General features: G+C 38.9%; 1 protein-coding gene across 1 annotated transcript in view; it reads right to left on the bottom strand.

Annotated features, from left to right (window-relative positions):
* WDR63 (WD repeat domain 63) overlaps positions 1-25,361 on the bottom strand; it is an 84,400-nt gene that overhangs the window by 7,457 nt on the left and 51,582 nt on the right. Inside the window, exons 14-19 of the mRNA XM_032640918.1 lie at positions 24,017-24,090; positions 19,164-19,311; positions 17,721-17,808; positions 11,415-11,545; positions 6,054-6,117; positions 1,571-1,701 (exon numbers count right to left, since the gene is read on the bottom strand). Of these exons, the coding sequence (XP_032496809.1) occupies positions 1,571-1,701; positions 6,054-6,117; positions 11,415-11,545; positions 17,721-17,808; positions 19,164-19,311; positions 24,017-24,090 (636 nt within the window). The remainder of the gene's footprint in view (positions 1-1,570; positions 1,702-6,053; positions 6,118-11,414; positions 11,546-17,720; positions 17,809-19,163; positions 19,312-24,016; positions 24,091-25,361) is intronic.

Below are 25,361 nucleotides of genomic sequence, written 5' to 3'. Positions count from 1 at the left end.
TCAAACCTTCCAATCGAGCTATTTACGGTTCTAATAATCCAACTGCTGCTAAATCCCATTGCTCTTTCTATGGAGATTGATGGACACTGGATAAGTAAAGATTATAAGCAAATTTTGCCTATATCTTTATTTTCATGTCAGGTGCCTGCTCACCATGGAAATAGCTCTGGTGGGCAGGAAAAGGGAATGAAAAGTCAATTCTATCTGTGAGCTGCATCCAATGGCTTATTAATATTATTTGGGAGAGATTCTGGACCACCAGAGCAACATAAGATCATCTTATCTTTTCTCTATTTTGGGGTAATTTGCCTTCTTTGGGAGGTTTTCATAGAGACTGAAGATCAGAATGTGCTCTCTTCCTACCGTCATGCTCCGCCTGGGCTCATTCACCTACTTACATCTGCGGGACTAAACTAAGTCATGGAGCTGCTTTCCACCTTCCCATACATGTAAACAAAACCTTCCTACAGGGAACAAAGAAGGTCACCAATTCACGGACTCCTTAGAGGCAACAGGCCAAACCTGTTCTTGCTCGGCTCCTTCAGTTTTGGTGGATAACCAGGTTCCTGACCCCTGCGTGGTCTTTGGACAATCTTGCCTACATTTCTTTTGTCTTTCTCTTTAACTGCAAAACTAACGTTTGCTTGTTGTAAAAAAAAAAAAAAAAAAAAAAAAGAGCATACAAAAGTACATTGTTATAAAGTAGAAGTCCTTTTGCGGATGGACACTTAAGGAGTTTTCAACTTTTTTCAATGACAAACTTGTACATATATTCACACACATTACTTTTTTGAGTATTCCTGTAAGTTAGAGTCCCAGAAATAAAAGGAAAAAAATATTAGGTCAAAGAATACATATATTACAGCTCTGAAATACACACACACACACACACACACACACACACACACACACACACACATATATATACATACTTTTTTACAGATTTTGATAATTTTCTTAAGTAGCTCATGAGAGGGACATATCCTACTGATTTTCCCATGCCCTTGCTTCACTAGATTTTACCAGTCTTTCTAGCTTTTGGCAGTTTAGCTTCTGTCTGCCTGGACCCAGGCCGTGTCCTAACCAGGACCACTGGATTCTTGGCACTGCCTCACCTTGACCCATGCACGTCTCTGCCTGCCTGGTGACGGACCCCTTAGCTTTCGTAGTCCCACTTTCTGAGCCCAGTGCAAGAGCAGTGACAGACCCATTGCTTCTCCTTCAACTTTGTGCCATAATCAGCATTCCATCTTGTATTTTAAGCAGAGGGAAAAACATAAATCAAGGGAACTGCCCATGATATACACAGTATTTTGAAGAAAAGACTGTTTGGTTTCAGAGAACAAAAGACTTGTAAATGTTTCCTTCCCTCAGGAAAGAAAAGCAAATGGTCGTGTTTTCCAAAGGCTTGCAGTGGTTCTGCTGACAGGCTGGGGCCCAGGCCATCTGTTCCAATTTCTCTAAAAAATGTCCCAAAGGCATTGCTATGTCAGAACAGTCTGTTTTTCCTATTGTTTTTCTCAATAACAAAGGACCACACACCCACTCCTCCATTTTGCAGGCAACTTACCATAATACCTTCTTTCCAGATGGCCACGTTCCAACCGCCAACAGTGAGGATAATGTCCTTGTAAAAAGGTGATCTCTGAACGGTGTGGACACCTCCATCATGGACTGTGTAGAGGCTCAAGGGCTTCTTTGCTGTTGGAGTGGAAAAGGCCATTTCACCTTTTATAACACTGTTTACATTCCTGCAATGAAGAACGGGCAGACTTCCGATGGACAGATAGATCCCGATTAATGAGGTCCAAGAGTGGAGAACCAGAGGTCAGTTGTGGTGAATGGAACTGTCAAGGACAGCTCCTCCTCTTTTTTAAGGAAAGTCCAGGGAAATTCCCATCAAGGCTACTTTTCAGGCTCAAAGGAACACTTCCTGTTCTTATTCATTCACTCATTTATTAGTCTATCAGTTAGTCAATAGTATATATTGTTAGTCAATAAATAATTGTGGATTGTTTGTATGTACCAGGTACTGTAGATGGATGGGTAAACAATGGTTAATAAACAAACATGATCTGTCCTCTTGGACCTTACAGTCCAGTGGAAAGACAGATACTCAACAAACAAATCCCAAGGTATATAATAAAAAAAAAATGTGAAAAGTATTATGAAGTAAAAAATATCACAAGAAAGAATAACAAGGGACATTCGTAATTTAGGCTGAATGGTCAGAACAGGCTTCTCTGAAGATGAGTCATTTAGGCTTGAGTTCGTCACAGGAAGATTTTGGTGTGAAGTAGCATTCCAGACAGAAGGAAAAATACACACCAAAGTCCTGAGAAGTGTTTAGTGCATTTATTATTTTGAGGAAGGCAATAGGACTGGAGTCTGATAATCCCAGGGTGAGACATAGGAAACAAATGGGGACCAGAGAGTCCAGACCTTGCAAATCTTCGCTAGGAAAAACATTTAGATTACATTCTAAGTGTAATGTTTTTTAATGAGCGCTTTAGGCCTAGAAGACTATCTGATTGACATATGAAAGGATTCTCTGGTTGCTGTGGCGAGAATGGATCAGAGGCAGGTAAAAGCAAAGAGGGGACACCATGGGAGGTTGTTGCTGTAGTTCTAGTGAGAGAGGATGGTGACTTGGATGAAGGTGCAATGAAGGAGTGGATAATCAAGAAACATTTGCAAGCTAGAGTTGACAGGAGGGGTGAGAGATGAGTGCTGAGAATGGCAGCCAGGTTTCTGGTAAGAGCAACAGGCTCTCTGTACTTTCCATTTATTGCAACTGGGAAGATTAGAGGACAAGCAGATTTGGATATTAAGATGAAGGCTTCCCCGCTGTCTCTGCCCCAGGCACCAGGGTCCTTCTGCTCCCCTGGTCTGCCTACTCAGCCATGGCTTGGGTTTCCTCTCCCCGGTCCTGGCTTTGGAGCTGGCTGCTCCTTATTCCTTGCTGCCCATACCCACAAGCCCCAGGGATGGCCATAAAAATATGTGCCTGTCCAGGCCAAACCACAATGTGTGCCTATTTTATACTAAAACCACGAATGTACTCTGAAACTTATCATATTAACAGCTATGTGAAGGTTGGAACTTTTTTTCTCAGAACAACAATGTAACATTAAGCAGAAAAAAAGCTACCATAATCTTGTAAAAAGCTGATACAGTGTCAAAGAGATACTTGTCCACCCATGTTCATAGCAGCATTATTTGCAATACCGAAAAGACAGAAGCAACCCAAGTGTCCATCAATGGATGAATGGATAAACAAAATGTGGTATATCCATACAATGGAATCTTATCCATCCTTCAAAAGGAAGGGAATTCTGACATACGCTACAACAGGAATGAAAATTGAGTATATCATTTTAAGGGAAATAAGCCACTTACAAAAAGGCAAATACTGGGACTTCCCCGGCAGTCCAGTGGTTAAGACTCTACCTGCCAATGCAGGAGGCACGGGTTTGATCCCTGGTTGGGGAACTAAGATCCCACATGCCGTGTGGTGCGGCCAAAAACTTAAGAAAAAAGGCAAATACTGTATGACTCCACTTACATGAGGTACTTACAACAGGTACATTCATAGAGATAGAAAGTAGACTGGTGGTGGCCAGGAGCTGAGGGGAAAGAGGAGTGGGGAGCTAGTGTTTAACAGGTACAGAGTCTCAGAGTTCTGGAGATTGGTTGCACAACAATGTGAATGTACTTAACTCCCCTGAACTGTACTTAAAAATGGTTAAGATGTTAAATTTCTTGTTTATGTATATCTTTATATCAATGTGAAAACTATTTGAAAAAAGTGAATACAGTAAAAATAAATAAGTTTAAACATAGCTCTTCTAGGTTAAAAAAGACCAATTTTCTTCTAACCAGAGCTCCATCTTGAAGACAGCACAGAAGCCTTATTTCTAAGGGCCCCTTGAAGTGATCTGGAGGATTTCTGGGAAGGCAGGAGACCCCTGGAAGCTAGCAGCTTTCTTCTTGCTGTTGGTTGTGTCCCTCAGATCCTGGTTTTGTGCTTGGTGAGCCGGGCTTTCCTACACCACCTCACTCTGGCGAGCAGGGCTATCCAGGAGTCTAGAAGCCCTCTGCAAAATGTAATGACCACCAGTGATCGGAATATAGATAGCCATCAAGATTTGTACTTTTAACATGTTAGAGGTTCTCAGCCCATATAACTTTTTCTTCCTTTTGTCCTTTGGAAGTCCTTAGAGCCATTCAGCAGTAAATGGAGCTGTCCTTAAGTTATTAAATGAAATTCCAGAGCCCCCAGCCAGGTTACTATAAGAAACTTACAATAAACAAAACAGTAGTTTACCAGAGTCATTATCTAATGAAGGATTTAGTATACTGATATGGTTAAGAGCACAGACCGTCTGGGTTCAAATCCAGTGTTGCTGTGAGGAGAGTGATGGAGAGTATTGAGTGCCTAACACATGACGTGTGCCAATTTGTGAGTTGAGTACATGAGATGATTATGTTAACCGTCATCATCATCAAATACATCAGCCTGTATTTCTTGGCTTGTCACTTAGATCATCTGTTTGATGTGGACTTCTTCATCACACACAGCTCAGTCAGGGTAATCTGTCTTTCAGAAGTTTCTTCTTAGAAAAGGAAATTCTCCTTTCTGCCTTGTTGTATATTTGAGATAAGAACATGGGGCTCCCAGCAGATCAAGAGAAAATGGCCCCCAGTATTTGCCTCATCTTTACCCAGGAAACCTCCATGGTGTTTATGAAAGACATCAGGCTGGTAGCTTCCAAGGAAAACACTGCCAGTTCACAGAATGTTAAGTAGGGCATGCAATTTACAGTTCAGCATGTCTACACATTGACTTTCCCTGAACTTCAACCATTATCCAATGGAAGTAACAGTGTCATTTGGCTTTCCACGTTACAAAATACTTGACTGGTAATTTTAAAGTATTAAGATGACTTAAAAATAGCCTTTAAGTAGGTGGTTAGAGCTATTTCTCGGTTTTTTGGAATGAATTACATGTCAAGAAATTAACAGCAACTTCTCTTTTTCTTTCCCACTCACATCCCACTGGTCACAAAGTCCTGGCGTGATGACTCGTATGTCTCTCTCTCCCTCTTGTATTTCCTCTGCTGGACATCCTTGTCACCCTGCCTATACATCAGTCCTCTCCATCTCTCATCTAGGCTATTGCAACTGGCCATCCTACTTCCCACCAATTAATTAACCCCTGCTCTCCTGACAGAGTGATTTTCTGATTATACTGGTGGTACTAGGATAAGGTCCACAGGTTAGTAAAGCACTCAAGGCTCTTTGCCATCTGGACTCAAATGTCCTTCCTGGCACCTCTCCTGCTGCTGTTGCCCTCTCTGTTACCATGCTTTGGCCAGAAGATCTCCCTGTTTACTAATTGTGCACTGCTCTTCTGAGCTTCCATGTTTTTGCACTTGTTCGTCTTTCTACCTGGAATGCCTTTCTCCAGCTGGAAACTTGCAAACCACCCACCTGGGCGTGTCCCTCACACCTCTGTTCATCTTCCCAAGAGTCTGGGCCCCAGGAGCAGGGGAACACGTGGGCACGACCAGTCCCAGCCCCAAAGGAGGGCCCTAGAGTTAACTTCTCCCATACAGGGCTGAGGTCTGCAAGATCATGGTAAATTTAGCTTATAATTTCATGCTGACTCAGAATTTCCACATAGCTGAGCTACTGGGCTGTTGAATTATTGAAACAGCATGGTTATTTTAAAACTGAATTGTCCAAGGGTCTCCGTAATTTAAGTATCAATACATCAGTGCTCCTCAAATTTCAGTGTGAAAACAAATCTCCTGGAGAATTTTATTAAAATCTGTATTCAGATTCAGCAGGCCTGGGGTAGGATCCAAGATTTTGTTTTTCTAACAAGCTCCCAGGTGACAACTGTGCTGCTTGTCCGAAGCCCTCACTTTGAGTAACAAGTGTAGAGTCAGAACCTCAGGTGCCCTCTCTCGCATTAGCAAGGACAGGGTTACTCGTACTTCGTAAAAAAGAAATAAATTATTAATAACAGAGCAATCATCAAAACTTACTCATAAATCGGCCAGTTTCAGGGTCTCTTTCCATTTTCCAATCTGTGTATATCACGTCACCTTCCTAAAAATATTACAGGTTCCTGATGAGACAACTTAAAAGACAAAAGTCCTCTTATTCATGTGCTAAGACTGACCATGACCCAAACAAACACAAAGTAACAAGTCAATTTAATCAAACAATAATTTGGTGCAGTGTGGGGAGGGAAGGCTCAAAATGATTACTTGATTTTATATTAAACAAAAAAATGAATTTGTTGAGTTTTTATCTACACACATCGATGGGGAGAACACAGGCAATTACGAAGCTATTCTAGGTACACAAGTTCCAACTGCTGGGTTCCCAAAGTCGTTGTTAACAAAAAATTGTCCCAATAGACTGAAAGCTCCAGAAGGGGAGGGATCTAGTCTGCCTTATTCAGTGATTTGTTCTCAGCATGTTACAAAGTCAGTACTTAATAAATATTCATGGAATAAGAGAGAAAGAGGGAATATGTATGGTACTCATCATCTTTGAAAGTTGAGAAGAGGAAACAGCGAGTTCTAGCCAAATGACATAACAAGTAATATGTATTCCAGTTCTACTTATGGCCATTTTAAGGAGAAGAGAAAGAAGAGGGAGCTGGTGTAAACAAGAGGCAGAAATTGCCACACAAAGGGGAAAGACAGACAGAACCAGTGAATGAAGAGGTGGGAGAGGTTCAGAGAAAAAATGTAGTCCCAGGCCACCATCTTATAAATGTAAAACCCACATGCAATCTCCTAATCCCAATGTTTTTTTTCATTAAATAATAAGAGGAAAACACAGAGAAGGGTATATATTAAGATGAGTTAAGAGGACTCAGAGGAAGGGATGGATTGGGATACATAGGTGAGAGAGAGGAGATGGGAAAACATTTGATTTATGCAAAGTGAAGGACAATCTCATGGGACCAGGGCCACTCATTCATTCACTCATCTGTGCTTTCATTCATCCATGTCAACTCATTTAACAAACAACGACTGTGTGTGGCACCGGAAATTCAGAGTCTGAAGACAAGCCCTCCCTCCCCTCTTGGTACACAGTCTAAGGGAGCAGACAGCCTGGGATGCGTCTACTGTACACCTCTAGCCCATCGCCTGTGGCACATCACCCTTGGAGTTACCATTTCCTGAGCACTCAGTGCTGCTGGAGTTGTTAGGAGCTTTATGTACATGACCCCAGCCCTCACCAAAGTCCTGTAAGAGAGTTAATATCTCCTGGCTCTCACAGCTGGTATGTGGAACTCAGAAACTGAACCGAGTCACGGGAATAATTTGCACCAGGTTAATAAATATGTGTTGAGTGATGATTACATCACCAGCCACTTGGCTAGAAGCCTTAACATCCCTCTCCATCTGGTTACCTAGTTCCGACAATTTCACTGCCCCCATGCCTGTGTGACATTCTCGGCCACACTGCTCAGGCCCTCTTCACCACTGGATGGGTCCACCTGAGATCATTGTCTACCAGGCCTCTCTGCCTACAGGGCTCCACCACTTCCTCCAGCTTCAGCCCTGAGCCAGCCAACCTAGATCCCAGAGAGGCATCCCTTAAACCCTCTATCCAAAGTACAAGGATCAGTCAGCCACGTCAGGGGTTGGCAGGAGAGCGTCCCACTGGATGGTCAGTCCCGCGAGGGCAGGGAATTTTGGATGTCTGTTCTCTGCTATATTCCCTGGGTCAAGAACAGTGCTTGGTATATATTAAATGTTCAGCAAATATCTGCTGAATAATGAATGATATTCACTCCAAGGAGTGCAAGGACTTGAAAGGCAGGAAAGAGTTTGGTAAGAAGAATGAGAGAGAAAATCAGAGCAGACAGAGAGAGTGAGTAGACTGGTGCAGATGGGGGTGGAGAGAGAGAAAGGGGCCAAATGATGCAGAATCTTACATCATTTGGTATAAGGAGTTTGGATTTTTCATGTGTCACTCAGTAGTCACTAAAGAGGAGTTTAAGCAGAGGGTGTCATGCTTTAATTTCTGCTTTAAGATTTTGTGGTTATTTCTCTTTCTAAAGCTATCATTCTTGGCTTGCAAAACTTTGGTGTGCACAGAGACAAATATTATATGAATCCACTTACATGAGGTACCTAGAACAGTGAAATTCATTGAAACAGAAAGTAGAATGGTGGTGCCAGGAGTGGGAGGCATTAGGGAATGGGGAGTTACTGCTTTAATTGCTACAGAAGTTTAACTTGGGAAAATGAAATAGTTCTCAAGATGGATGGTGGTGATAGCTACTCAACGATATGAATGTACTTAATACCATTGAACTGTACACTTAAAAATGGTTAAGGGGGACCTTCAAGATGGCGGAGGAGTAAAACGTGGAGATCACCTTCCTCCCCACAAATACATCAAAAATACTTCTACATGGGGAACAACTCCTACAGAACACCTACTGAACGCTGGCAGAAGACCTCAGACTACCCAAAATGGTCTTGGTGCTCCAGCCGGGTGTCAAGCCTGAGCCTCTGAGGTGGGAGAGCTGAGTTTAGGACACTGGACCACCAGAGACCTCCTGGCCCCACATAATATCAAATGGTGAAAGCTCCCCCAGAGATCTCCATCTCAACGTGAAGACCCAGCTCCACTCAATGACCAGCAAGCTCCAGGGCTGGAAATCCTATGCCAAACAACTAGCAAGACAGGAACAGAACCCCACCCATTAGCAGAGAGGTTGCCTAAAATCATACTAAGTTCACAGATACCCCAAAACACACCACCAGACGTGGTACTGCCCACCAGAAAGACAAGATCCAGCCTCACCCACGAGAACACAGGCATCACTCCCCTCCACCAGGAAGCTTACACAACCCACTGAAGCAACCTTACCCACTGGGGTCAGAAACCAAAAACAATGGGAAATATGTACCTGCAGCCTGTGAAAAGGAGACACCAAACACAGTCAGCTAAGTAAAATGAGAAGGCAGAAAAATACACAGCAGATGAAGGGGCAAGGTAAAAACCCACCAGACAAAACAAATGAAGAGGAAATAGGCAGCATACCTGAAAAAGAATTCAGAAATGATAGTAAAGATGATCCAGAATCTTGGAAATAGAATGGAGAAAATACAAGAATTGTTTAACAAGGACCTAGAAGAACTAAAGAGCAAACAAACAACCATAAACAACACAATAAAAGAAACTAAAAATTCTCTAGAAGGAATCAATAGCAGAATAACTGAGGGAGAACACAAAAGACCCTGAATAGCCAAAGCAATCTTGAGAAAGAAAAACGGATCTGGAGGAATCAGGCTCCTTGACTTCAGACTATACTACAGAGCTACAGTAATCAGGACAGTATGGTACTCGCACAAAAAGAGATATATAGGTCAATGGAACAGGATAGAAAACCCAGAGATAAAACCACGTACATATGGTCACGTTATCTTTGATAAAGGAGGCAGGAATATACAATGGAGAAAAGCCAGCGTCTTCAATAAGTGGGGCTGGGAAAACTGGAAAGCTATATGTAAAAGAATGAAATTAGAACACTCCCTAACACCATACACAAAAATAAACTCAAAATGGATTAAAGACCTAAATGTAAGGCCAGACACTATAAAACCCTTAGAGGAAAACATAGGCAGAGCACTCTATGACATAAATCACAGCAAGATCCTTTTAGACCCACCTCCTAGGGAAATGGAAATAAAAACAAAAATAAACAAATTGGACCTAATGAAACTTAAAAACTTTTGCAGAGCAAAGGAAACCATAAACAAGACAAAAAGACAACTCTCCAAATGGGAGAAAATATTTGCAAACGAAGCAACTGACAAAGGACTAATCTCTAAAATATACAAGGAGCTCATGCAGCTCAATATCGAATAAACAAACAACCCAATGCAAAAATGGGCAGAAGACCTAAATAGACATTTCTACAAAGATATACAGATTGCCAACAAACAGGTGAAAGGATGCTCAACATCACTGATCATTAGAGAAATGCAAATCAAAACTGCAATGAGGTATCACCTCACACCAGTCAGAATGGCCATCATCAAAAAATCTAGAAACAATAAACGCTGGAGAGGGTGTGGAGGAAAGGGAACCCTCTTGCACTGTTGGTGGGAATGTAAATTAATACAGCCACTATGGAGAACAGTATGGAGGTTCCTTAAAAAACTAAAAATAGAACTACCATACAACTCAGCAATCCCACTACTGGGCATATACCCTGAGAAAACCGTAATTCAAAAAGAGACACATACCACAATATTCACTGAAGCTCTATTTGCAATAGCCAGGACATGGAAGCAACTAAGTGTCCATCAACAGATGAATGGATAAAGAAGATGTGGCACATATATACAATGGAATATTACTCAGCCATAAAAAGAAATGAAATTGAGTTATTTTTAGTGAGGTGGATGGACCTAGAGACTGTCATACACAGTGAAGTAAGTAAGAGACAAACAAATACCGTACGGTAACACATATATATGCAATCTCAAAAGAAATAAAAAGGTTCTGAAGAACCTAGGGGTAGGACAGGAATAAAGGTGCAGACGTAGAGAAAGGAGTTGCGGACACGGGGAGGGGGAAGGGTAAGCTGTGACAAAGTGAGAGAGTGGCATGGACAAACATACACTACCAAATGTAAACTAGATAGCTAGTGGGAAGCAGCCGCATAGCACAGGGAGAATAGCTTGGTGCTTTGTGTCCACCTAAAAAGGTGGGATAGGGAGGGTAGGAGGGAGATGCAAGAGGGAGGGGATATATGTATATGTATAGCTGATTCACTTTGTTATACAGCAGCAACTAACACAACCATGTAAAGCAATTATACTCCAATAAAGATGTTAAAACAAATAAGAAGGAAAACTTATGGATTATGCAGCCAAAAAGAAGGTTAAGATGGTAGATTTCATGTTTATGCATATTTTGTCATTATTGTTATTATGTTCAGTTGTTATTTATCTTTTGAATTGAGTGAGTTTTTCACTCTCTTTCCTACTAGATTGTTCTGGCCTAACAAAGCAATATATTTTCTTAGTAAATCTCTAACACTTCACATGGTTTCTTCCATACGGTATAGGTGTTTGATAAATATTTGCAGGCTGATCAAAAAATTATTAGTAAAAAGAATCATACCTAATTTTATAGACTTTTCCACTTTTGTTCAGGAACATCTCAAATATGAAGCTATGAGGCACTGAGGTTAAAACTTTTAAATGCAAGCAAGCGTATAAAAATATGAAAGCAGTATAAGTATTGTAAGCCAAAGGATAGAAGACTACAAAAAATATTGTGAGTTCTCAAAAGACAAACATACTGTAGAGGTCATAATCACTTATTTCAATGTAACTTAGAAGCAGATAATTCCAACTCACCTCTGTTCCCACAAAGAACTTGGTGCAGAAGTCATCTATTGGCTTGAGATGATTGCCCAACCCACCTTCCAGATTCTGGTATGGGTTCATTTCTCCTGCTTTCATTGCTTTGCTTTGGGCTAACATTTTGTCTTTTGGAGGTGTATGGATAGAAGAAACACATATTTACACTGAAAGATATTCTAAAATATAGTTAGTCTGTATTTTCTGTCCTTTGTGACACATATCCGCCCCATTTCCTCCCCAGTGTGGTGGGCATAAGTCCAAGCATTTTTAGATTTCTAATTTAGCAGTAGAATGCCTTTTTCAAACCAAAGTTTGTGTGGACTCCCCTGCCTGTAAAACTGATCAAAGCTGCACTGCTCTGGTTGAAGTGTTTCATGGGTGGGAAAGGGAAGATTCCTCTGCCCACTTTTCAGGGGCTCTAAAAGTTTCCATAACACAGTTTGAAAACCAATTCTACATCATTTACATCATTTCAGAATTATTTACAGTATATTGGACACAAAATACATCCTCTGGGTTAAATAACACCCTTGATTTTCTTAATAAGTCATTGGTATTTCTCTTGACTTGTTAACACCCTTGATATTCTCTAATGAGAAACTCATGTCATTTTTATTCAGTTGGCATCATATAGCAATTTTTCAAATAATTTAAGGTTAGTCTCTCAAGTACCCCCAATTTTTTAACTTCTAAGAAATAAATCCATCTAAATGTGTTACTTGTTTGTTATCAACACAGCATATGGAACACAATTTAATGTTTGCTGATTAGTTCAGGTTTATTATTTATGAACATCAATGATGGTGCTATATTACAGCTATCCATGCAAACAGTAAGAGCACAGTTAATCTGGGGTCTGAAACTCAAATGTTATCTGGAACTTCTTTCTTTTTAAAAGTATCTGGTGTCAGTCAGATACTTTTGTTATCTAAAATTAATAAATGTTATTTGTTGAGATCTGAAATTAATAAATGTTATTTGAAGCTTTGGAAAAGAGAGAAAAGCATGAATAAAATAACAAAAATCCTTCATTATCATATTTCCCAGAGGTAACCACTATTAAAATATTGGTATATTTTTCCCTCTATTACTTTTTGGTGAATATATATAGACTATTTTTTAAGTGAGTATTCTAGCTTTTTATCCTGATTTTCTATTCTCTTAAAGATATGTCTGGGGCATTTTCCCAAATCATTTATTTGTTTTTAAATGTGATATTAAATTTCTGGGAAAGATCATAAAGAAATATAAGCTCACAATACTTTACTCATCACACCTCCTTAATGCATTCTCTGGGTTGTATCAATCATGGGAAAATCAACTAACAAACATATACATGAAAACTAAGACAGGAGAAGAAAACTTCAGCTATACTAAAAATACACATTGCATTTCAAAAAACTTTTGAAAGTAATTCCAGACAAAAGTAAAAGATAATCATCATGATTTAGTAGGTACAGTCAACCAACACTTCCTTTGGGATCTACACGTTTTGAGCAGTCCCTTTCATATTGGGTAAGACATTAAAAACAAGTACCAAAGTAAGCCAAACATGGAAGCTTTAAATAGCTGTATTATGAAGTATCATCAACATTTTAAGAAATAACTAGGCATATTCAATCACATTGTTCTTACTAAAAGATATTATTCATAATACATTTAGCAAGAGCAAAAAGGCATTTCGTACCCATTTAATACATAAAATTAAAATCATTAAAATATTTATTTCAAATTCTTCACTCTCATTTTTGTCTGTTTTTCTCTTTTTAAAATCATGTGCATATCTATTTACAATAGCCCGGAGATGGAAACAACCTAAGTGCCCATCATCAGATGAATGGATAAAGAAGATGTGGCACATATATACAATGGAATATTACTCAGCCTTAAAAAGAAACGAAATTGAGCTATTTGTAATGAGATGGATAGACCTAGAGTCTGTCATACAGAGTGAAGTAAGTCAGAAAGAAAAAGACAAATACCGTATGCTAACACATATATATATGGAATTTAAGGAAAAAAAAAAAGTCATGAAGAACCTAGGGTTAAGACAGGAATAAAGACGCAGACCTACTGGAGAACGGACTTGAGGATATGGGGAGGGGGAAGGGTGAGCTTTGACAGGGCGAGAGAGAGTCATGGACATATACACACTAACAAACGTAGTAAGGTAGATAGCTAGTGGGAAGCAGCCGCATGGCACAGGGATATTAGCTCGGTGCTTTGTGACAGCCTGGAGGGGTGGGATAGGGAGAGTGGGAGGGAGGCAGATGCAAGAGGGAAGAGATATGGGAACATATGTATATGTATAAATGATTCACTTTGTTATAAAGCAGAAACACACCATTGTAAAGCAATTATACCCCAATAAAGATGTTAAAAAAAATCATGTGCATAAATATGTTAGTAGAGTAGAACGTGTATAATTTGTAAATAAATACATGTTCACTGGGGATATGTGCTCAAAAACGTTTCCTGAGGGGGTGCAAGATAGAAAGATTTGGAACCCTCTGGCCTAACAAGGGGAGCCAAGAGCCTGATCCAGGGGTCACTACTGATAATGAAAAGGAAAAGGCAAATGTTCAATGCATTGTAAACAAAGACTTAATTACCCTGTGTGAGAGACCGGGCATGGCGGCCTTGGGAGAGAGGCAGGGATGACTCACGTTATGGGTTCTGTTCCAGACACACTGACGTTGTAGGATTAGGTTGGGTTCAATCCCAAGAGATGGTGAGAGGTGAGACTTAAGGATTCTCATCAGAGGTGAGAGAATACACTGTGTTACCAAAAGGAGAGTGCGTAAAAAGGAAAGCACACAGCTGAAGTTAGAGTTTGAGGTATATTCATGATGAGAGGGCAGTAAGGTGAAACGGAGGCAGGAAAGAGGAAAGAAACTGAAGGAGGATCAGGAAAATCACAAAAACCAAGGTGTGAGCTCCAAGAAAAGGGGCTTAGTTGATAGAGTTTAATGTGATGGTCAAAGAGGATGAAGCCAGAGAGAAATGTTATCATCAACTGCATTTACTCAGACTTGACCGGAATAACTTGGATATTTATTCAATTCAATGTCATCCTCATGGGTCATGGATTTTCCATCACCAGGAATAGTAATAATAATAGCAGCTAACATTTACTGAGTGCTTACTACATGCCAGACACTAAACTGTGTGGGCTAAACCATTTCATTCAGTTCTCACAATAACTCCTGAGGTGGTAAAGCATTAATCCTCCTCCCTGGGTGAGTAAACTGAGCCTCAGAGAGATGCAGTTGCTTGCCCAAGGGCTCACGTATGTTAGCTAACATTTATTGTGAGTTGATGATGGGCTGTTCTTAGAGCTTTACATGTATTAACTAATTTTATCTTCACAACACTCTAAGAGGTAGTTACCTTTATTATTTACTCCCCTTGTCTTCATCTCTCCCTTTTCAAACAGGTGGGGGAAAAAAAAGTAAGGCACAGAGAGATAAAGCCATTCGATCTGTTCAAATAATAATTTGTGGCTTTGTGATTTAAACCCAGACTCCAGAATCCACATCCTAAAGTATTCTGACACATTGCTTAGAAGAATATAATGGAGGCTTTGAAGATAATTCCCAAAGAGGCATTCCAGAACCATTTAGAGCAAAGGTTTGTATGGAAACACAAAAGACCCCGAATAGCCAAAGCAATCTTGAGAAAGAAAAATGGAGCTGGAGGAATCAGGCTCCTGGACAACAAAGTAATCAAGACAGTATGGTACTGGCACAAAAACAGAAATATAGATCAGTGTTACAGGATAGAAAGCCCAGTGATAAAACCATGCACATATGGTCACCTTATTTTTGATAAAGGAAGCAAGAATATATAATGGAAAAAAGACAGCCTCTTCAATAAGTGGTGCTGGGAAAACTGGACAGCTACATGTAAAAGAATGAAATTAGAACACTCCCTAACACCATACACAAAAATAAACTCAAAATGGATTAAAGACCTAAATGTAAAGCCAGACACTATAAAACTCTTAGAGGAAAACATAGGCAGAACACTCTATGACATAAATCACTGCAAGATGCTTTTTGGCCCACCTCCTAGAGAAATGGAAATAAAAACAAAAATAAACAAATGGGACCTAATGAAACTTAAAAGTTTTTGCACAGCAAAGGAAAACATAAACTAGACAAAAAGACAACCCTCAGAATGGGAGAAAATATTTGCAAATGAAGCAGCTGACAAAGGACTAATCTCCAAAATATACAAGCAGCTCATGCAGCTCAATATTGAAAAAACAAACAACCCAATCCAAAAATGGGCAGAAGACCTAAATAGACACTTCTACAAAGATATACAGCTTGCCAACAAACAGGTGAAAGGATGCTCAACATCACTGATCATTAGAGAAATGCAAATCAAAACTGCAATGAGGTATCACCTCACACCGGTCAGAATGGCCATCATCAAAAAATCTAGAAACAATAAACGCTGGAGAAGGTGTGGAGGAAAGGGAACCCTCTTGCACTGTTGGTGGGAATGTAAATTGATACAGCCACTATGGAGAACAGTATGGAGGTTCCTTAAAAAACTAAAAATAGAACTACCATACGACCCAGCAATCCCACTACTGGGCATATACCCTGAGAAAACCATAATTCAAAAAGAGACATGTACCACAATGTTCATTGAAGCTCTATTTGCAATAGCCAGGACATGGAAGCAACCTAAGTGTCCATCGACAGATGAATGGATAAAGAAGATGTGACACATATATACAATGGAATATTACTCAGCCATAAAAAGAAACGAAACTGAGTTATTTGTAGTGAGGTGGATGTACCTAGAGTCTGTTATACAGAGTGAAGTAAGTCAGAAAGAGAAAAGCAAATACCATGTGGTAACACATATATATGGAATTAAAAAAATAAAAAGGCACTTCCCTGGTGGTGCAGTGGTTGGGAGTCCGCCTGCCAAGGCAGGGGACATGGGTTCGTGCCCTGGTCCGGGAAGATCCCACATGCCGCGGAGCGGCTGGGCCCGTGAGCCATGGCCGCTGAGCCTGTGCCTCCGGAGCGTGTGCTCCGCAACGGGAGAGACCACAACAGTGAGAGGCCCGTGTACCGCAAAAAACAACAACAACGACAGAAAACATGTGGAATGTTTTAATATTGCTTTGAAAATGTCTATAAAAATTCAGTGATTCCACTTTTTTTAGCATGAGGTCTTGGGTTGTATCTATGAAACACACAGCTTCAAAGTGAATTTTGCTCAAGCTGGGTATTAGTTGTATAATATGTTTTTCTTCGATGTCCTATTATTTAACTGAACATTGAACAATTTATAAATGTAAATCCTTTTGATAAGGCAAATGTTTGAAAAATACTTCAGCTGCTAGTGATTCTCGTACATTTTCATTATGCATTGCTCTCCAGGTGGGATATTAATCCACAACTTTATTCAAACAGTTTTGACAGCTCACATGCATACCCTTCAATTACTTCAACAAAGGTGTATAGGTTGAGATATATTTAAAAGTCAAGGGGCTTCCCTGGTGGCGCAGTGGCTAAGAATCCACCTGCCAACGCAGGGGACAAGGGTTTGAGCCCTGGTCCGGGAAGATTCCCACATGCCGCGGAGCAGCTAAGCCCGTGTGCCACAACTACTGAGCCTGCGCTTTAGAGCCTGCGAGCCGCAACTACTGAAGCCTGTGCTCTTAGAGCCTGTGGTCCACAACAAGAGAAGCCATGGCAATGAGAAGCCCGCGCACTGCAATGAAGAGTAGCCCCTGCTCGTTGCAACTAGAGAAAGCCCGCGTGCAGCAATGAAGACCCAACACAGCCAAAAAACAAAAAAAAAATCAATTGTTCTTTCTTTCCTCAGTTTTCTCATGGTGTTGTATAAATATTAATTTTCCTATTCTATTCTGATTGAGAATGGTAATTTGTTTCTGAGCACTTCATAACTTAGTTTGCTAGACTTGAGATGCATTCCATTCTGTAGAATTATTCTTGACCACATACATATTCATTAAGTGAGCTTTGTTAAATTTTTTAGTGTAATAAATTTTCAAAAATATATGAATGTACTCAATAACTGTGAAATTGAATTGAATTGAGTTCTGTCAAGTCTTTTGTTGTGTATAGGCAGTTTTAGTGTGTTGGCTATAGCGATTACAGCCTTTGTAAAGTTCCATATTGGAGGGTTTGCTTTTCTGTATTTTTTTTTTTTTTTTAATTAGACTATCCTAGCAAGTATTCACCTTAGATGTAAGGAACTACTAACACCTGAACTTCATTAGATGCCTTTTTAATAAGAAAAAGCAGTTACCTTGTGCTTTGTAAAGAAGACTGTCTCCACTCAGGCTTAACTTGGTTGGGCAGTGGTCTAAAGTTGTTTCACCTTTAGACAGTCTTATCTTTTGAGAGAACATACAAGAAAGATTATTTCCATATATCCTTAAATTATCCATGGCTGGTTTATTCTTGCTTTTCCCTTCTGCCCCCAGATCTCTACGTCCCTACTTTCCTCTCCTTCTCCCTTCTCCCTTCTCCCTCAGATTCTGATTGCTTTTCCCCAATGGCAGGCACCTAAACCACAGTTTCTAAAACCAGGCTACTGAGGGGAGCTTGTCTGGGGGCTCATTTCCAAATCCCAAAGTCTCATGTGTTGTTAAACTTCTGAAAATGTTTTGTCTTCTATTCCATAAAATCTCATTGTTGGTTTTAATATAAAATAATGGCCTATTCCCCTGTTCCCTAAATCTTTTAGTTAAACAAAGCTCCAAACAGTTGTGCAGGGACCTTGCATTCCCCTGGAGCTGTCAAGTCCCTTCAGGGACACACATGCCCCTGAGTTCCAGGATGGCCCTGAGTCTGCTCCAGAATGGGAAACTGTCACACTTTACATTTTCCCCTCATGTCTCCCTCCTCACTTTTCTCCAACAGGATGTTTGTCCACATGCTATACAATTATTCTCAGGTGAATTTTTGTTTGCTTGTTTCTTTTAAAAGTATCTACATCTCAGTAAATCCTACCCTAGAAAATTTCTAATCCTATTTAATTTCTAATCCTAGTTACTTCAGGAATATTCTCACCCCTCTGTGCTCTCTCTTCCACTGGGAGCAAATACATGATAATGTAATTCTAGTGATACTTGTAAATCAGAGGAAAAGAAAAATATTAAGTTTGCAATTAGAATTAAATATTCCAAAGAAAAAGAGCCATCAATGTCAGAAGTTCATTCATACTTTTCACATACTTCCCATCCACAGCCTTATCTTTCTTAAATTAAAACTACTTTTCTTCAAGCTCTGCCACTGAAGATAACTACAAATAATTTCTCTTTCAATTATTTGGTCATAGGTATTACAATACAATTCTACTATTGATATGCAAAATACGTAGAATTTTGGCTACAGGAGGGGTAAAATTAGCTTTCCCAGGCTAACCTAAGAGCCTACCAATTTTTAAGCAACTGCTATACAAATGAATAATTATTACACAAACCACTGGTAAGTTGTGGCTTGCTTATACATGAACAAATATCAATCTTGAGTTCACAATAACTGTGATTTCTGCCTTGACCTAGGCAGACCTTATAATAACTCTCACTGAAGAACTGATTGGTTGAATGAATATAAGTATTGTAATGTCCTGTGTTAATCTGAGCTGCTCTACTTTTATAGTGTGTGTATATGTATGTATGTCTATGCATATAAACCATATAGTGTATATAAGCAAATAAAATGGACGAAATCCCATGTTACTTACCTTAGAAAGAGGTTTCCAGGAGAGATTTAGATGCAAAAAAGTGGATGGTACATCAAAAGGAACTTCAATACTTTCTTCTTTCTTTTTCTCTGTTGGTGGTTGAGGGGTTAAGGCTTTCTGAGGTCTGATATCCCAAAAACATATTGTGCTTTAAAAAAAGTTTACAGTTTAATTTTTAACTAAGTACAAAGAAGAGGTATAACCTCAGGACTACCATTCTTGCTGCTACACATTACCGATGTGATCATGGCTATATTTGATATCTCTGAATTTAAGATTTTTATGAAATAGGACTGTTTTGCATTGAATATTTGGGGGAATTATACCATTTATAGGGTTATTTAATGACTTTGCTAGTATTGAGACTAATATTATACATGAGAGCTGAGTTTGGAGATCGACACAATCTTTTTTTAAAACAACAGTTTCATTGAAATATAACCCATATATCACAAAATTCACCCATTTAAAGTTCTCAATTCAGTGGTTTTTAATATATTCATTGAGTTGTGCAAGACATTACCACAATCGATTTTAGAAGATTTTCATCACCTTCCAGAAAAAAACGTGTACATATTACCAGTAAGTCCCCATTTCCCTTAATCCCTCCGAATAGCCCTGGGCAACCACTAACCTACTTCCTGTCTCTACAGATTTGTCTATTCTGGACATTTCATATAAATGGAATCATATAGTATGTGGTCTTTTGTGACTGGAGTCTTTCTTTTAGCATGTTTTCAAAGGTCATTCATGATGTAGTATATATCAGTACATCATTCCTTTTTATTGTCAAATAATATTCCATTGTATGGACTATACTACACTTTATTTACCCATTCCTCATTTGATGGACTGATGAATGAATAAATTTGGGTTATTTCCCCTTTTTGCTATTATGATTAATGCTGTTATGAACATTTGTTGGTAAGTTTTTGTGGATGTAGGTTTTCACTTCTCTTGGATATATATTTAGGAGTGGAATTGCTGGGTTATATGGTAACACCTATATTTAATCTTTTGAGGAACTGCTAGATTGTTTTCCAAAGCAACTGGATCATTTTTGAGGATTCCAATTTCTCTACACCCTCACCAAATGTATTACTTTTTTTTGTCTTGAGGATTCCAATTTCTCTACATTCTCACCAACATTTACTATTTTTTGTCTTTTTTAAACTTTAGCTATCCTAGTGGGTGTGAAGTTGTACCTCATCAAAAGTGATTCTGATTTGCATTTCCTTGTGCTTTTGGGGTAATATCTAGGAAATCAGTACCTAATCCAAGGTCATAAACATTTACATTTATGTTTGCCTATGTTTTCTTCTAAGAGTTTTACAGTTTTAGCTCTTATATTTAGGTCTTTATTTCATTTTCAATTAATTTTTGTATAGAGTGCGAGGTAATTATTTTGCAGGTGAATACCCATTTGTCCTAGCACCATTCATTGAAAAGACTATTCTTTCTCCATTAAATTGTCTTGGTACCCTTGTTGAAAATCAGTTGACCACAGATATATGGGTTTATTTCTGGACTTTCAATTCTATTCCATTGATCTATATGTCTATCCTTCAGCCATTCTCAGTACATGTGTCTCTACAATGGTAACTGTGCAGAAAGTTTAGAGATTAAGAAGTGTGAGTCTTCCAACTTTGTTCTTTTCTGTCAAGACTGTTTTGGCTATTTTGTGTCATTGTGGTTTTGATTTGACAGCTAATGATTTTGAGCATCTTTTCTTGTGTGTATTGGACATTTGTCTATCTTTTTTGAAGAAATGTCTATTGATAATCTTTGCTCATTTTTAAATTAGATTATTTGTCTTTTTATTGTTGAGTTGTAAGAGTTCTTTATATAGTCTTAATAGAAATCTCTTATCAGATACATGATTTGCAAATATTTTCTCCCATTGTATGGGTTGTCTTTTAAATTTCTTGATAGTGCTTCAAAAGCACTATCAACTTGAATTTTGATGAAGTTCAATTTATCTTTTTTTATTTTATTGCTTGTTTTAGTGTTTTATATATATATATAACACATACACAGAGTTGGATTTAATGTGCTTTGTACATAGTAGGCATACAGTAAGTGTCGTTTCTCCCTTATTTCTCCTTCCTCACAGGTTGATTATGAAAATCAAATGAGGGCTTCCCTGGCGGTGCAGTGGTTGAGAGTCCGCCTGCCGATGCAGGGGACACGGGTTCGCGCCCCGGTCCGGGAGGATCCCACATGCCGTGAAGTGGCTGGGTCCGTGAGCCGTGGCCGCTGAGCCTGCGCGTCGGGAGCCTGTGCTCCACAACGGGAGAGGCCACAACAGTGAGGGGCCGCGGCATGTGGGATCTTCCCGGACCGGGGCACGAATCCGTGTACCCTGCATCGGCAGGTGGACTCTCAACCACTGCGCCACCACGGAAGCCCTAGAGTGTTATTTTTAACACAATAAACTTGGTAAAAATTTATAATGATACTTGTTCAGTACTTCAGTATATAATGTCTTTGTAGTAATTATGTGAAAACATAATAAGAACAGCAAAGAATATGCCACATTAGCTCCATAATTTCTGTCATTTAGGTTATGAGTAAACAGATTAATAAATTTAAGATATTATTAAAGAATTTAGATGTGTAAGTTAAAGTATTTAGATAAACAGATGGTAACTTGAGACTAACAAAACTTTTATTCATTTATGTGAATTAGTTAATATTATTTATTCATTTAATAATGGATAAATAATTAAAATTAATAAAAATATTAATCATATTAATGGTCAAAACATAAATCATTGGTAGAATACCACAGATGACATAACAAAATGTTTTAAAATATAATTATAGTTGGTTTAAACCTGTTTTTCCAAATTACATAGCTCTTCTTGAATCTCATTTACAGCATTAATTTTCATTATTTGTAAAATGGTTTTGCTAAATACAGATAGCTTCAATTGAACTTTCTGCATCAATCAATCACACATCTTTAATTAGCAGAACCCTATTTTATCTTATTCTGTATTATAAGACCCTTAGTATGGCTAAAGTATAAAGACTAGAACTGATGAATTTTCTGGATAGCTAAAAATGGGGCTTTCTAAATGCATAAACTTTTTTTTACTTTAACAACTTCTGAAGGAACTATTTCCAGAATATTTCAGAATATTTCCAAATTCAAGGGCCATCATTATAGACAACAATCAAGGACCTGTATCTTCAACATATAACATGTAATATTTTAAGTCTGTTCAGAGCTTCTAAATGTTCTCCAAGGCCACTGAAGAACAGTATAGCTTTCCATTCTGCTGTTTATAATCAACACTATACCATAAGCATCTTTCCATGAAATAATAATACAATCTTAATTGTTGCATAATATTTCATATGACCCTGTAGGTGCTATGTGTTGTTTTTGCCTGGGCAGCAATTCCCCCCTCCTTTTTTAGCAAGAGGCTTCTTTTTTTTTTTTTTTTTTTTTTTTTTTTTTTTTTGCGGTACGCGGGCCTCTCACTGCTGTGGCCTCTCCCGTTGCGGAGCAACAGGCTCCGGACGCGCAGGCTCAGTGGCCATGGCTCACGGGCCCAGCCGCTCCGCGGCATGTGGGATCCTCCCACACCGGGGCACGAACCCGTGTCCCCTGCATTGGCAGGCGGACTCTCAACCACTGCGCCACCAGGGAAGCCCTAGCAAGAGGCTTCTAATTGGTTTTTTGAGAACTGCCCCTTCCCCGTTGCATGCAGTCAGGTTGGAACTGTCATTCAAGGTGCTCTGCCATTCCTTCCCTGGCCAAAGGTGTGAGTTCATGATGTAACAGAAGCCAGTCAGACTCTCTTCTGTCACTCTGAATCTTGAACGGTGACACAGTGGTTGGAACCGATCCATTCAGATGGTAGGGGCTGGCCATTCATTCTGGCCACTCACTAGGTATACAGTGAGCTATAGGTGACAATGTATTTGCCTTCAAAGCCTCATTTCCTCTATCTATACGTATTTTTCAGGGTTGAGAATATAAAAATAGTTAACCTGCTAAAGCACGTAGTACAGTATTGGCATAAACTTCCAATAAATTTATTTTATCCCCTTAGGTTAACTATAGTTAATTTCTGTTGCTTGCACTCACAGAACCTTACCTAATATGTGCCCACAGCGTTAATCATGTCTCCCCAACCCCCTGCCCATGGCTGCTGCTAATGTTACTTATGCCTTCACCTGCCACTCCACAGCTGCTTCTGCTGCGATCAGTGTCTAAAACTTACAGTGTCATGATATCTATTGGGGTCAAAGCTACTTGGAGTGGTAAAGTTTTGCCAGTATTTGGATGCTAGATAATAGTATTGCCCTTCTTGCCCTTCTTACCCTTCTTATGTCCTACTTCACTCTGAATTTTCAGTTCTATAAATTGGAGGATACAATTTTAAAAAATAAACATTCTTCAACATAGTTACTGAATTACTTATAAAAACATTTGTAATAAATATGCAATAAAAAATGTAAAACTCTTCCACTTTTTAAAAGAAACTTTCCCAATTAAACGTTGTCATCTTCGTAATTGTGAGATAAAATTGAATGTAAACAATACATATTACAAATTTACAAATATGTGAATATGAAGAAACAGAATAACTATGATAATGTTATACAACATTACCAACCATGAAACCTAGTTAATTCTTCTTTTTACAACATATTCGTATCCACAAAAAGATTTTTCTAAAACCAGCAACAATCTAACATTCTGTTCTTTAGTTATATTAGGTTTAATTGTTACAACAAAGATTATTTAAGGAACAGAAGAGGACAATGACTTTATAAGCATCTAAAAAAAGAGTATATTGTTTGAAAACATATTAGGTAATGATTAAAATAAGACATACCAGTCTGCCGAACAAGTGACAAGTTGACAGGATATTCCACTTCGATTTTCAAAGGCAGATCCCAATCTGTTAATCTATTTTTAAAAGTGCTGGAAGTAAGTTCTGTGTACCTAGGACAGTAATGACTTTTTTCTCAAAGATTTTTACACTAAATTTTTTTTTCTCCTTTGCTTTAATTTTTATTAAAAGAACAACACAAACAGAATTTGGAAACTGGAAAGTTTCAAAATCAAATATAATTCTGCTATACATATTTTCCAGCCTTTTTCTCACAGAAACGTTTTTACATTTTAAAATTAGTTTTAGTTAGTATGCCTATAAATTTCCATCTTAAGATCTTTCAGTTAATGTAATTTGAACATTTACCTATGTAGTCATAAATCATTCTGTTTTTTAATATATAGATGATGTATCATAATGTCATTACCATTATTATTAGAAATGTAGGCACTCTGTTTTTCACTATTAATTGTGGAGCTGAACATGGGAGCTTTTATGAGATTGTTAAGCAGGTAAGATCAATAGAAAAGAGACTTGGTGTTAAATTAGATACCTACAGCATGCAGCGAATGCTGGGGTGCCTGCATTCTTTTAGTAATTAGTGGCACAACTCTGTGAGCACACAGAGGAGTCCAAGGAGGGTTAGTGGCACCTTAGAGTCCTAGAAGGTCCAAGATTCCAACCAGCTAGCTCTCAAAGGAGGTGGAAGGTTTTGTGGCAACCTATGAAGGTGCTACTCTCAAATCAATAGGGAAACATGACTTTCCCCAATACCCTACCTACTTGGTAGGACTGATGAGCAAAAGGTCAAACAAAGGTGGGGGTTCCAGCAGCAGATAAACAGTAAAAGTAGGGGTGGAAGGAAGAATACAGGCACAGCAGTGGTAAGGCCTGTTGGCATCACGGGAGCTAGGATCCTAGAAACCTGGCTGACGCTGCTGTGGCATGAGCCCAGTCAGGATCACTTAACAGCTGCCAGCTTCCACTGTGATTGATAAACAATCCAGAACCCATCTTTCCTCTCCCTCTAGTAAGGCTTCCCTGTTGTAGGAAGTTCAAGACTCCAGAGTTGTGCTTGCTCTGGAGTTTTATGTTTTAATGATTTCTTAAAAAAAAACCCACAATCATATTATAGAGTTTGGAAAATAGAAGGTTTTAAAATCAAATATAATTCTACCTTACATTCTTTTCCAATCTTTTTCATGGATACACTTTGACATGATTTGTCAAGGTATGCATGTGATTGTATGTCTTAGAACACAAATTGGATTCTTTCTTTGCATAAATTTCCGAAATTTGAATTACTGGTCAAAAACTTTGAAAATTTGGATGATTTAAGAACCAC

This window comes from Phocoena sinus, chromosome 1 (genome assembly GCF_008692025.1).
Source record: "Phocoena sinus isolate mPhoSin1 chromosome 1, mPhoSin1.pri, whole genome shotgun sequence".
Taxonomy (NCBI): Eukaryota; Metazoa; Chordata; class Mammalia; order Artiodactyla; family Phocoenidae; genus Phocoena; species Phocoena sinus.
This window is presented reverse-complemented; position numbering and strand designations above follow the sequence as displayed.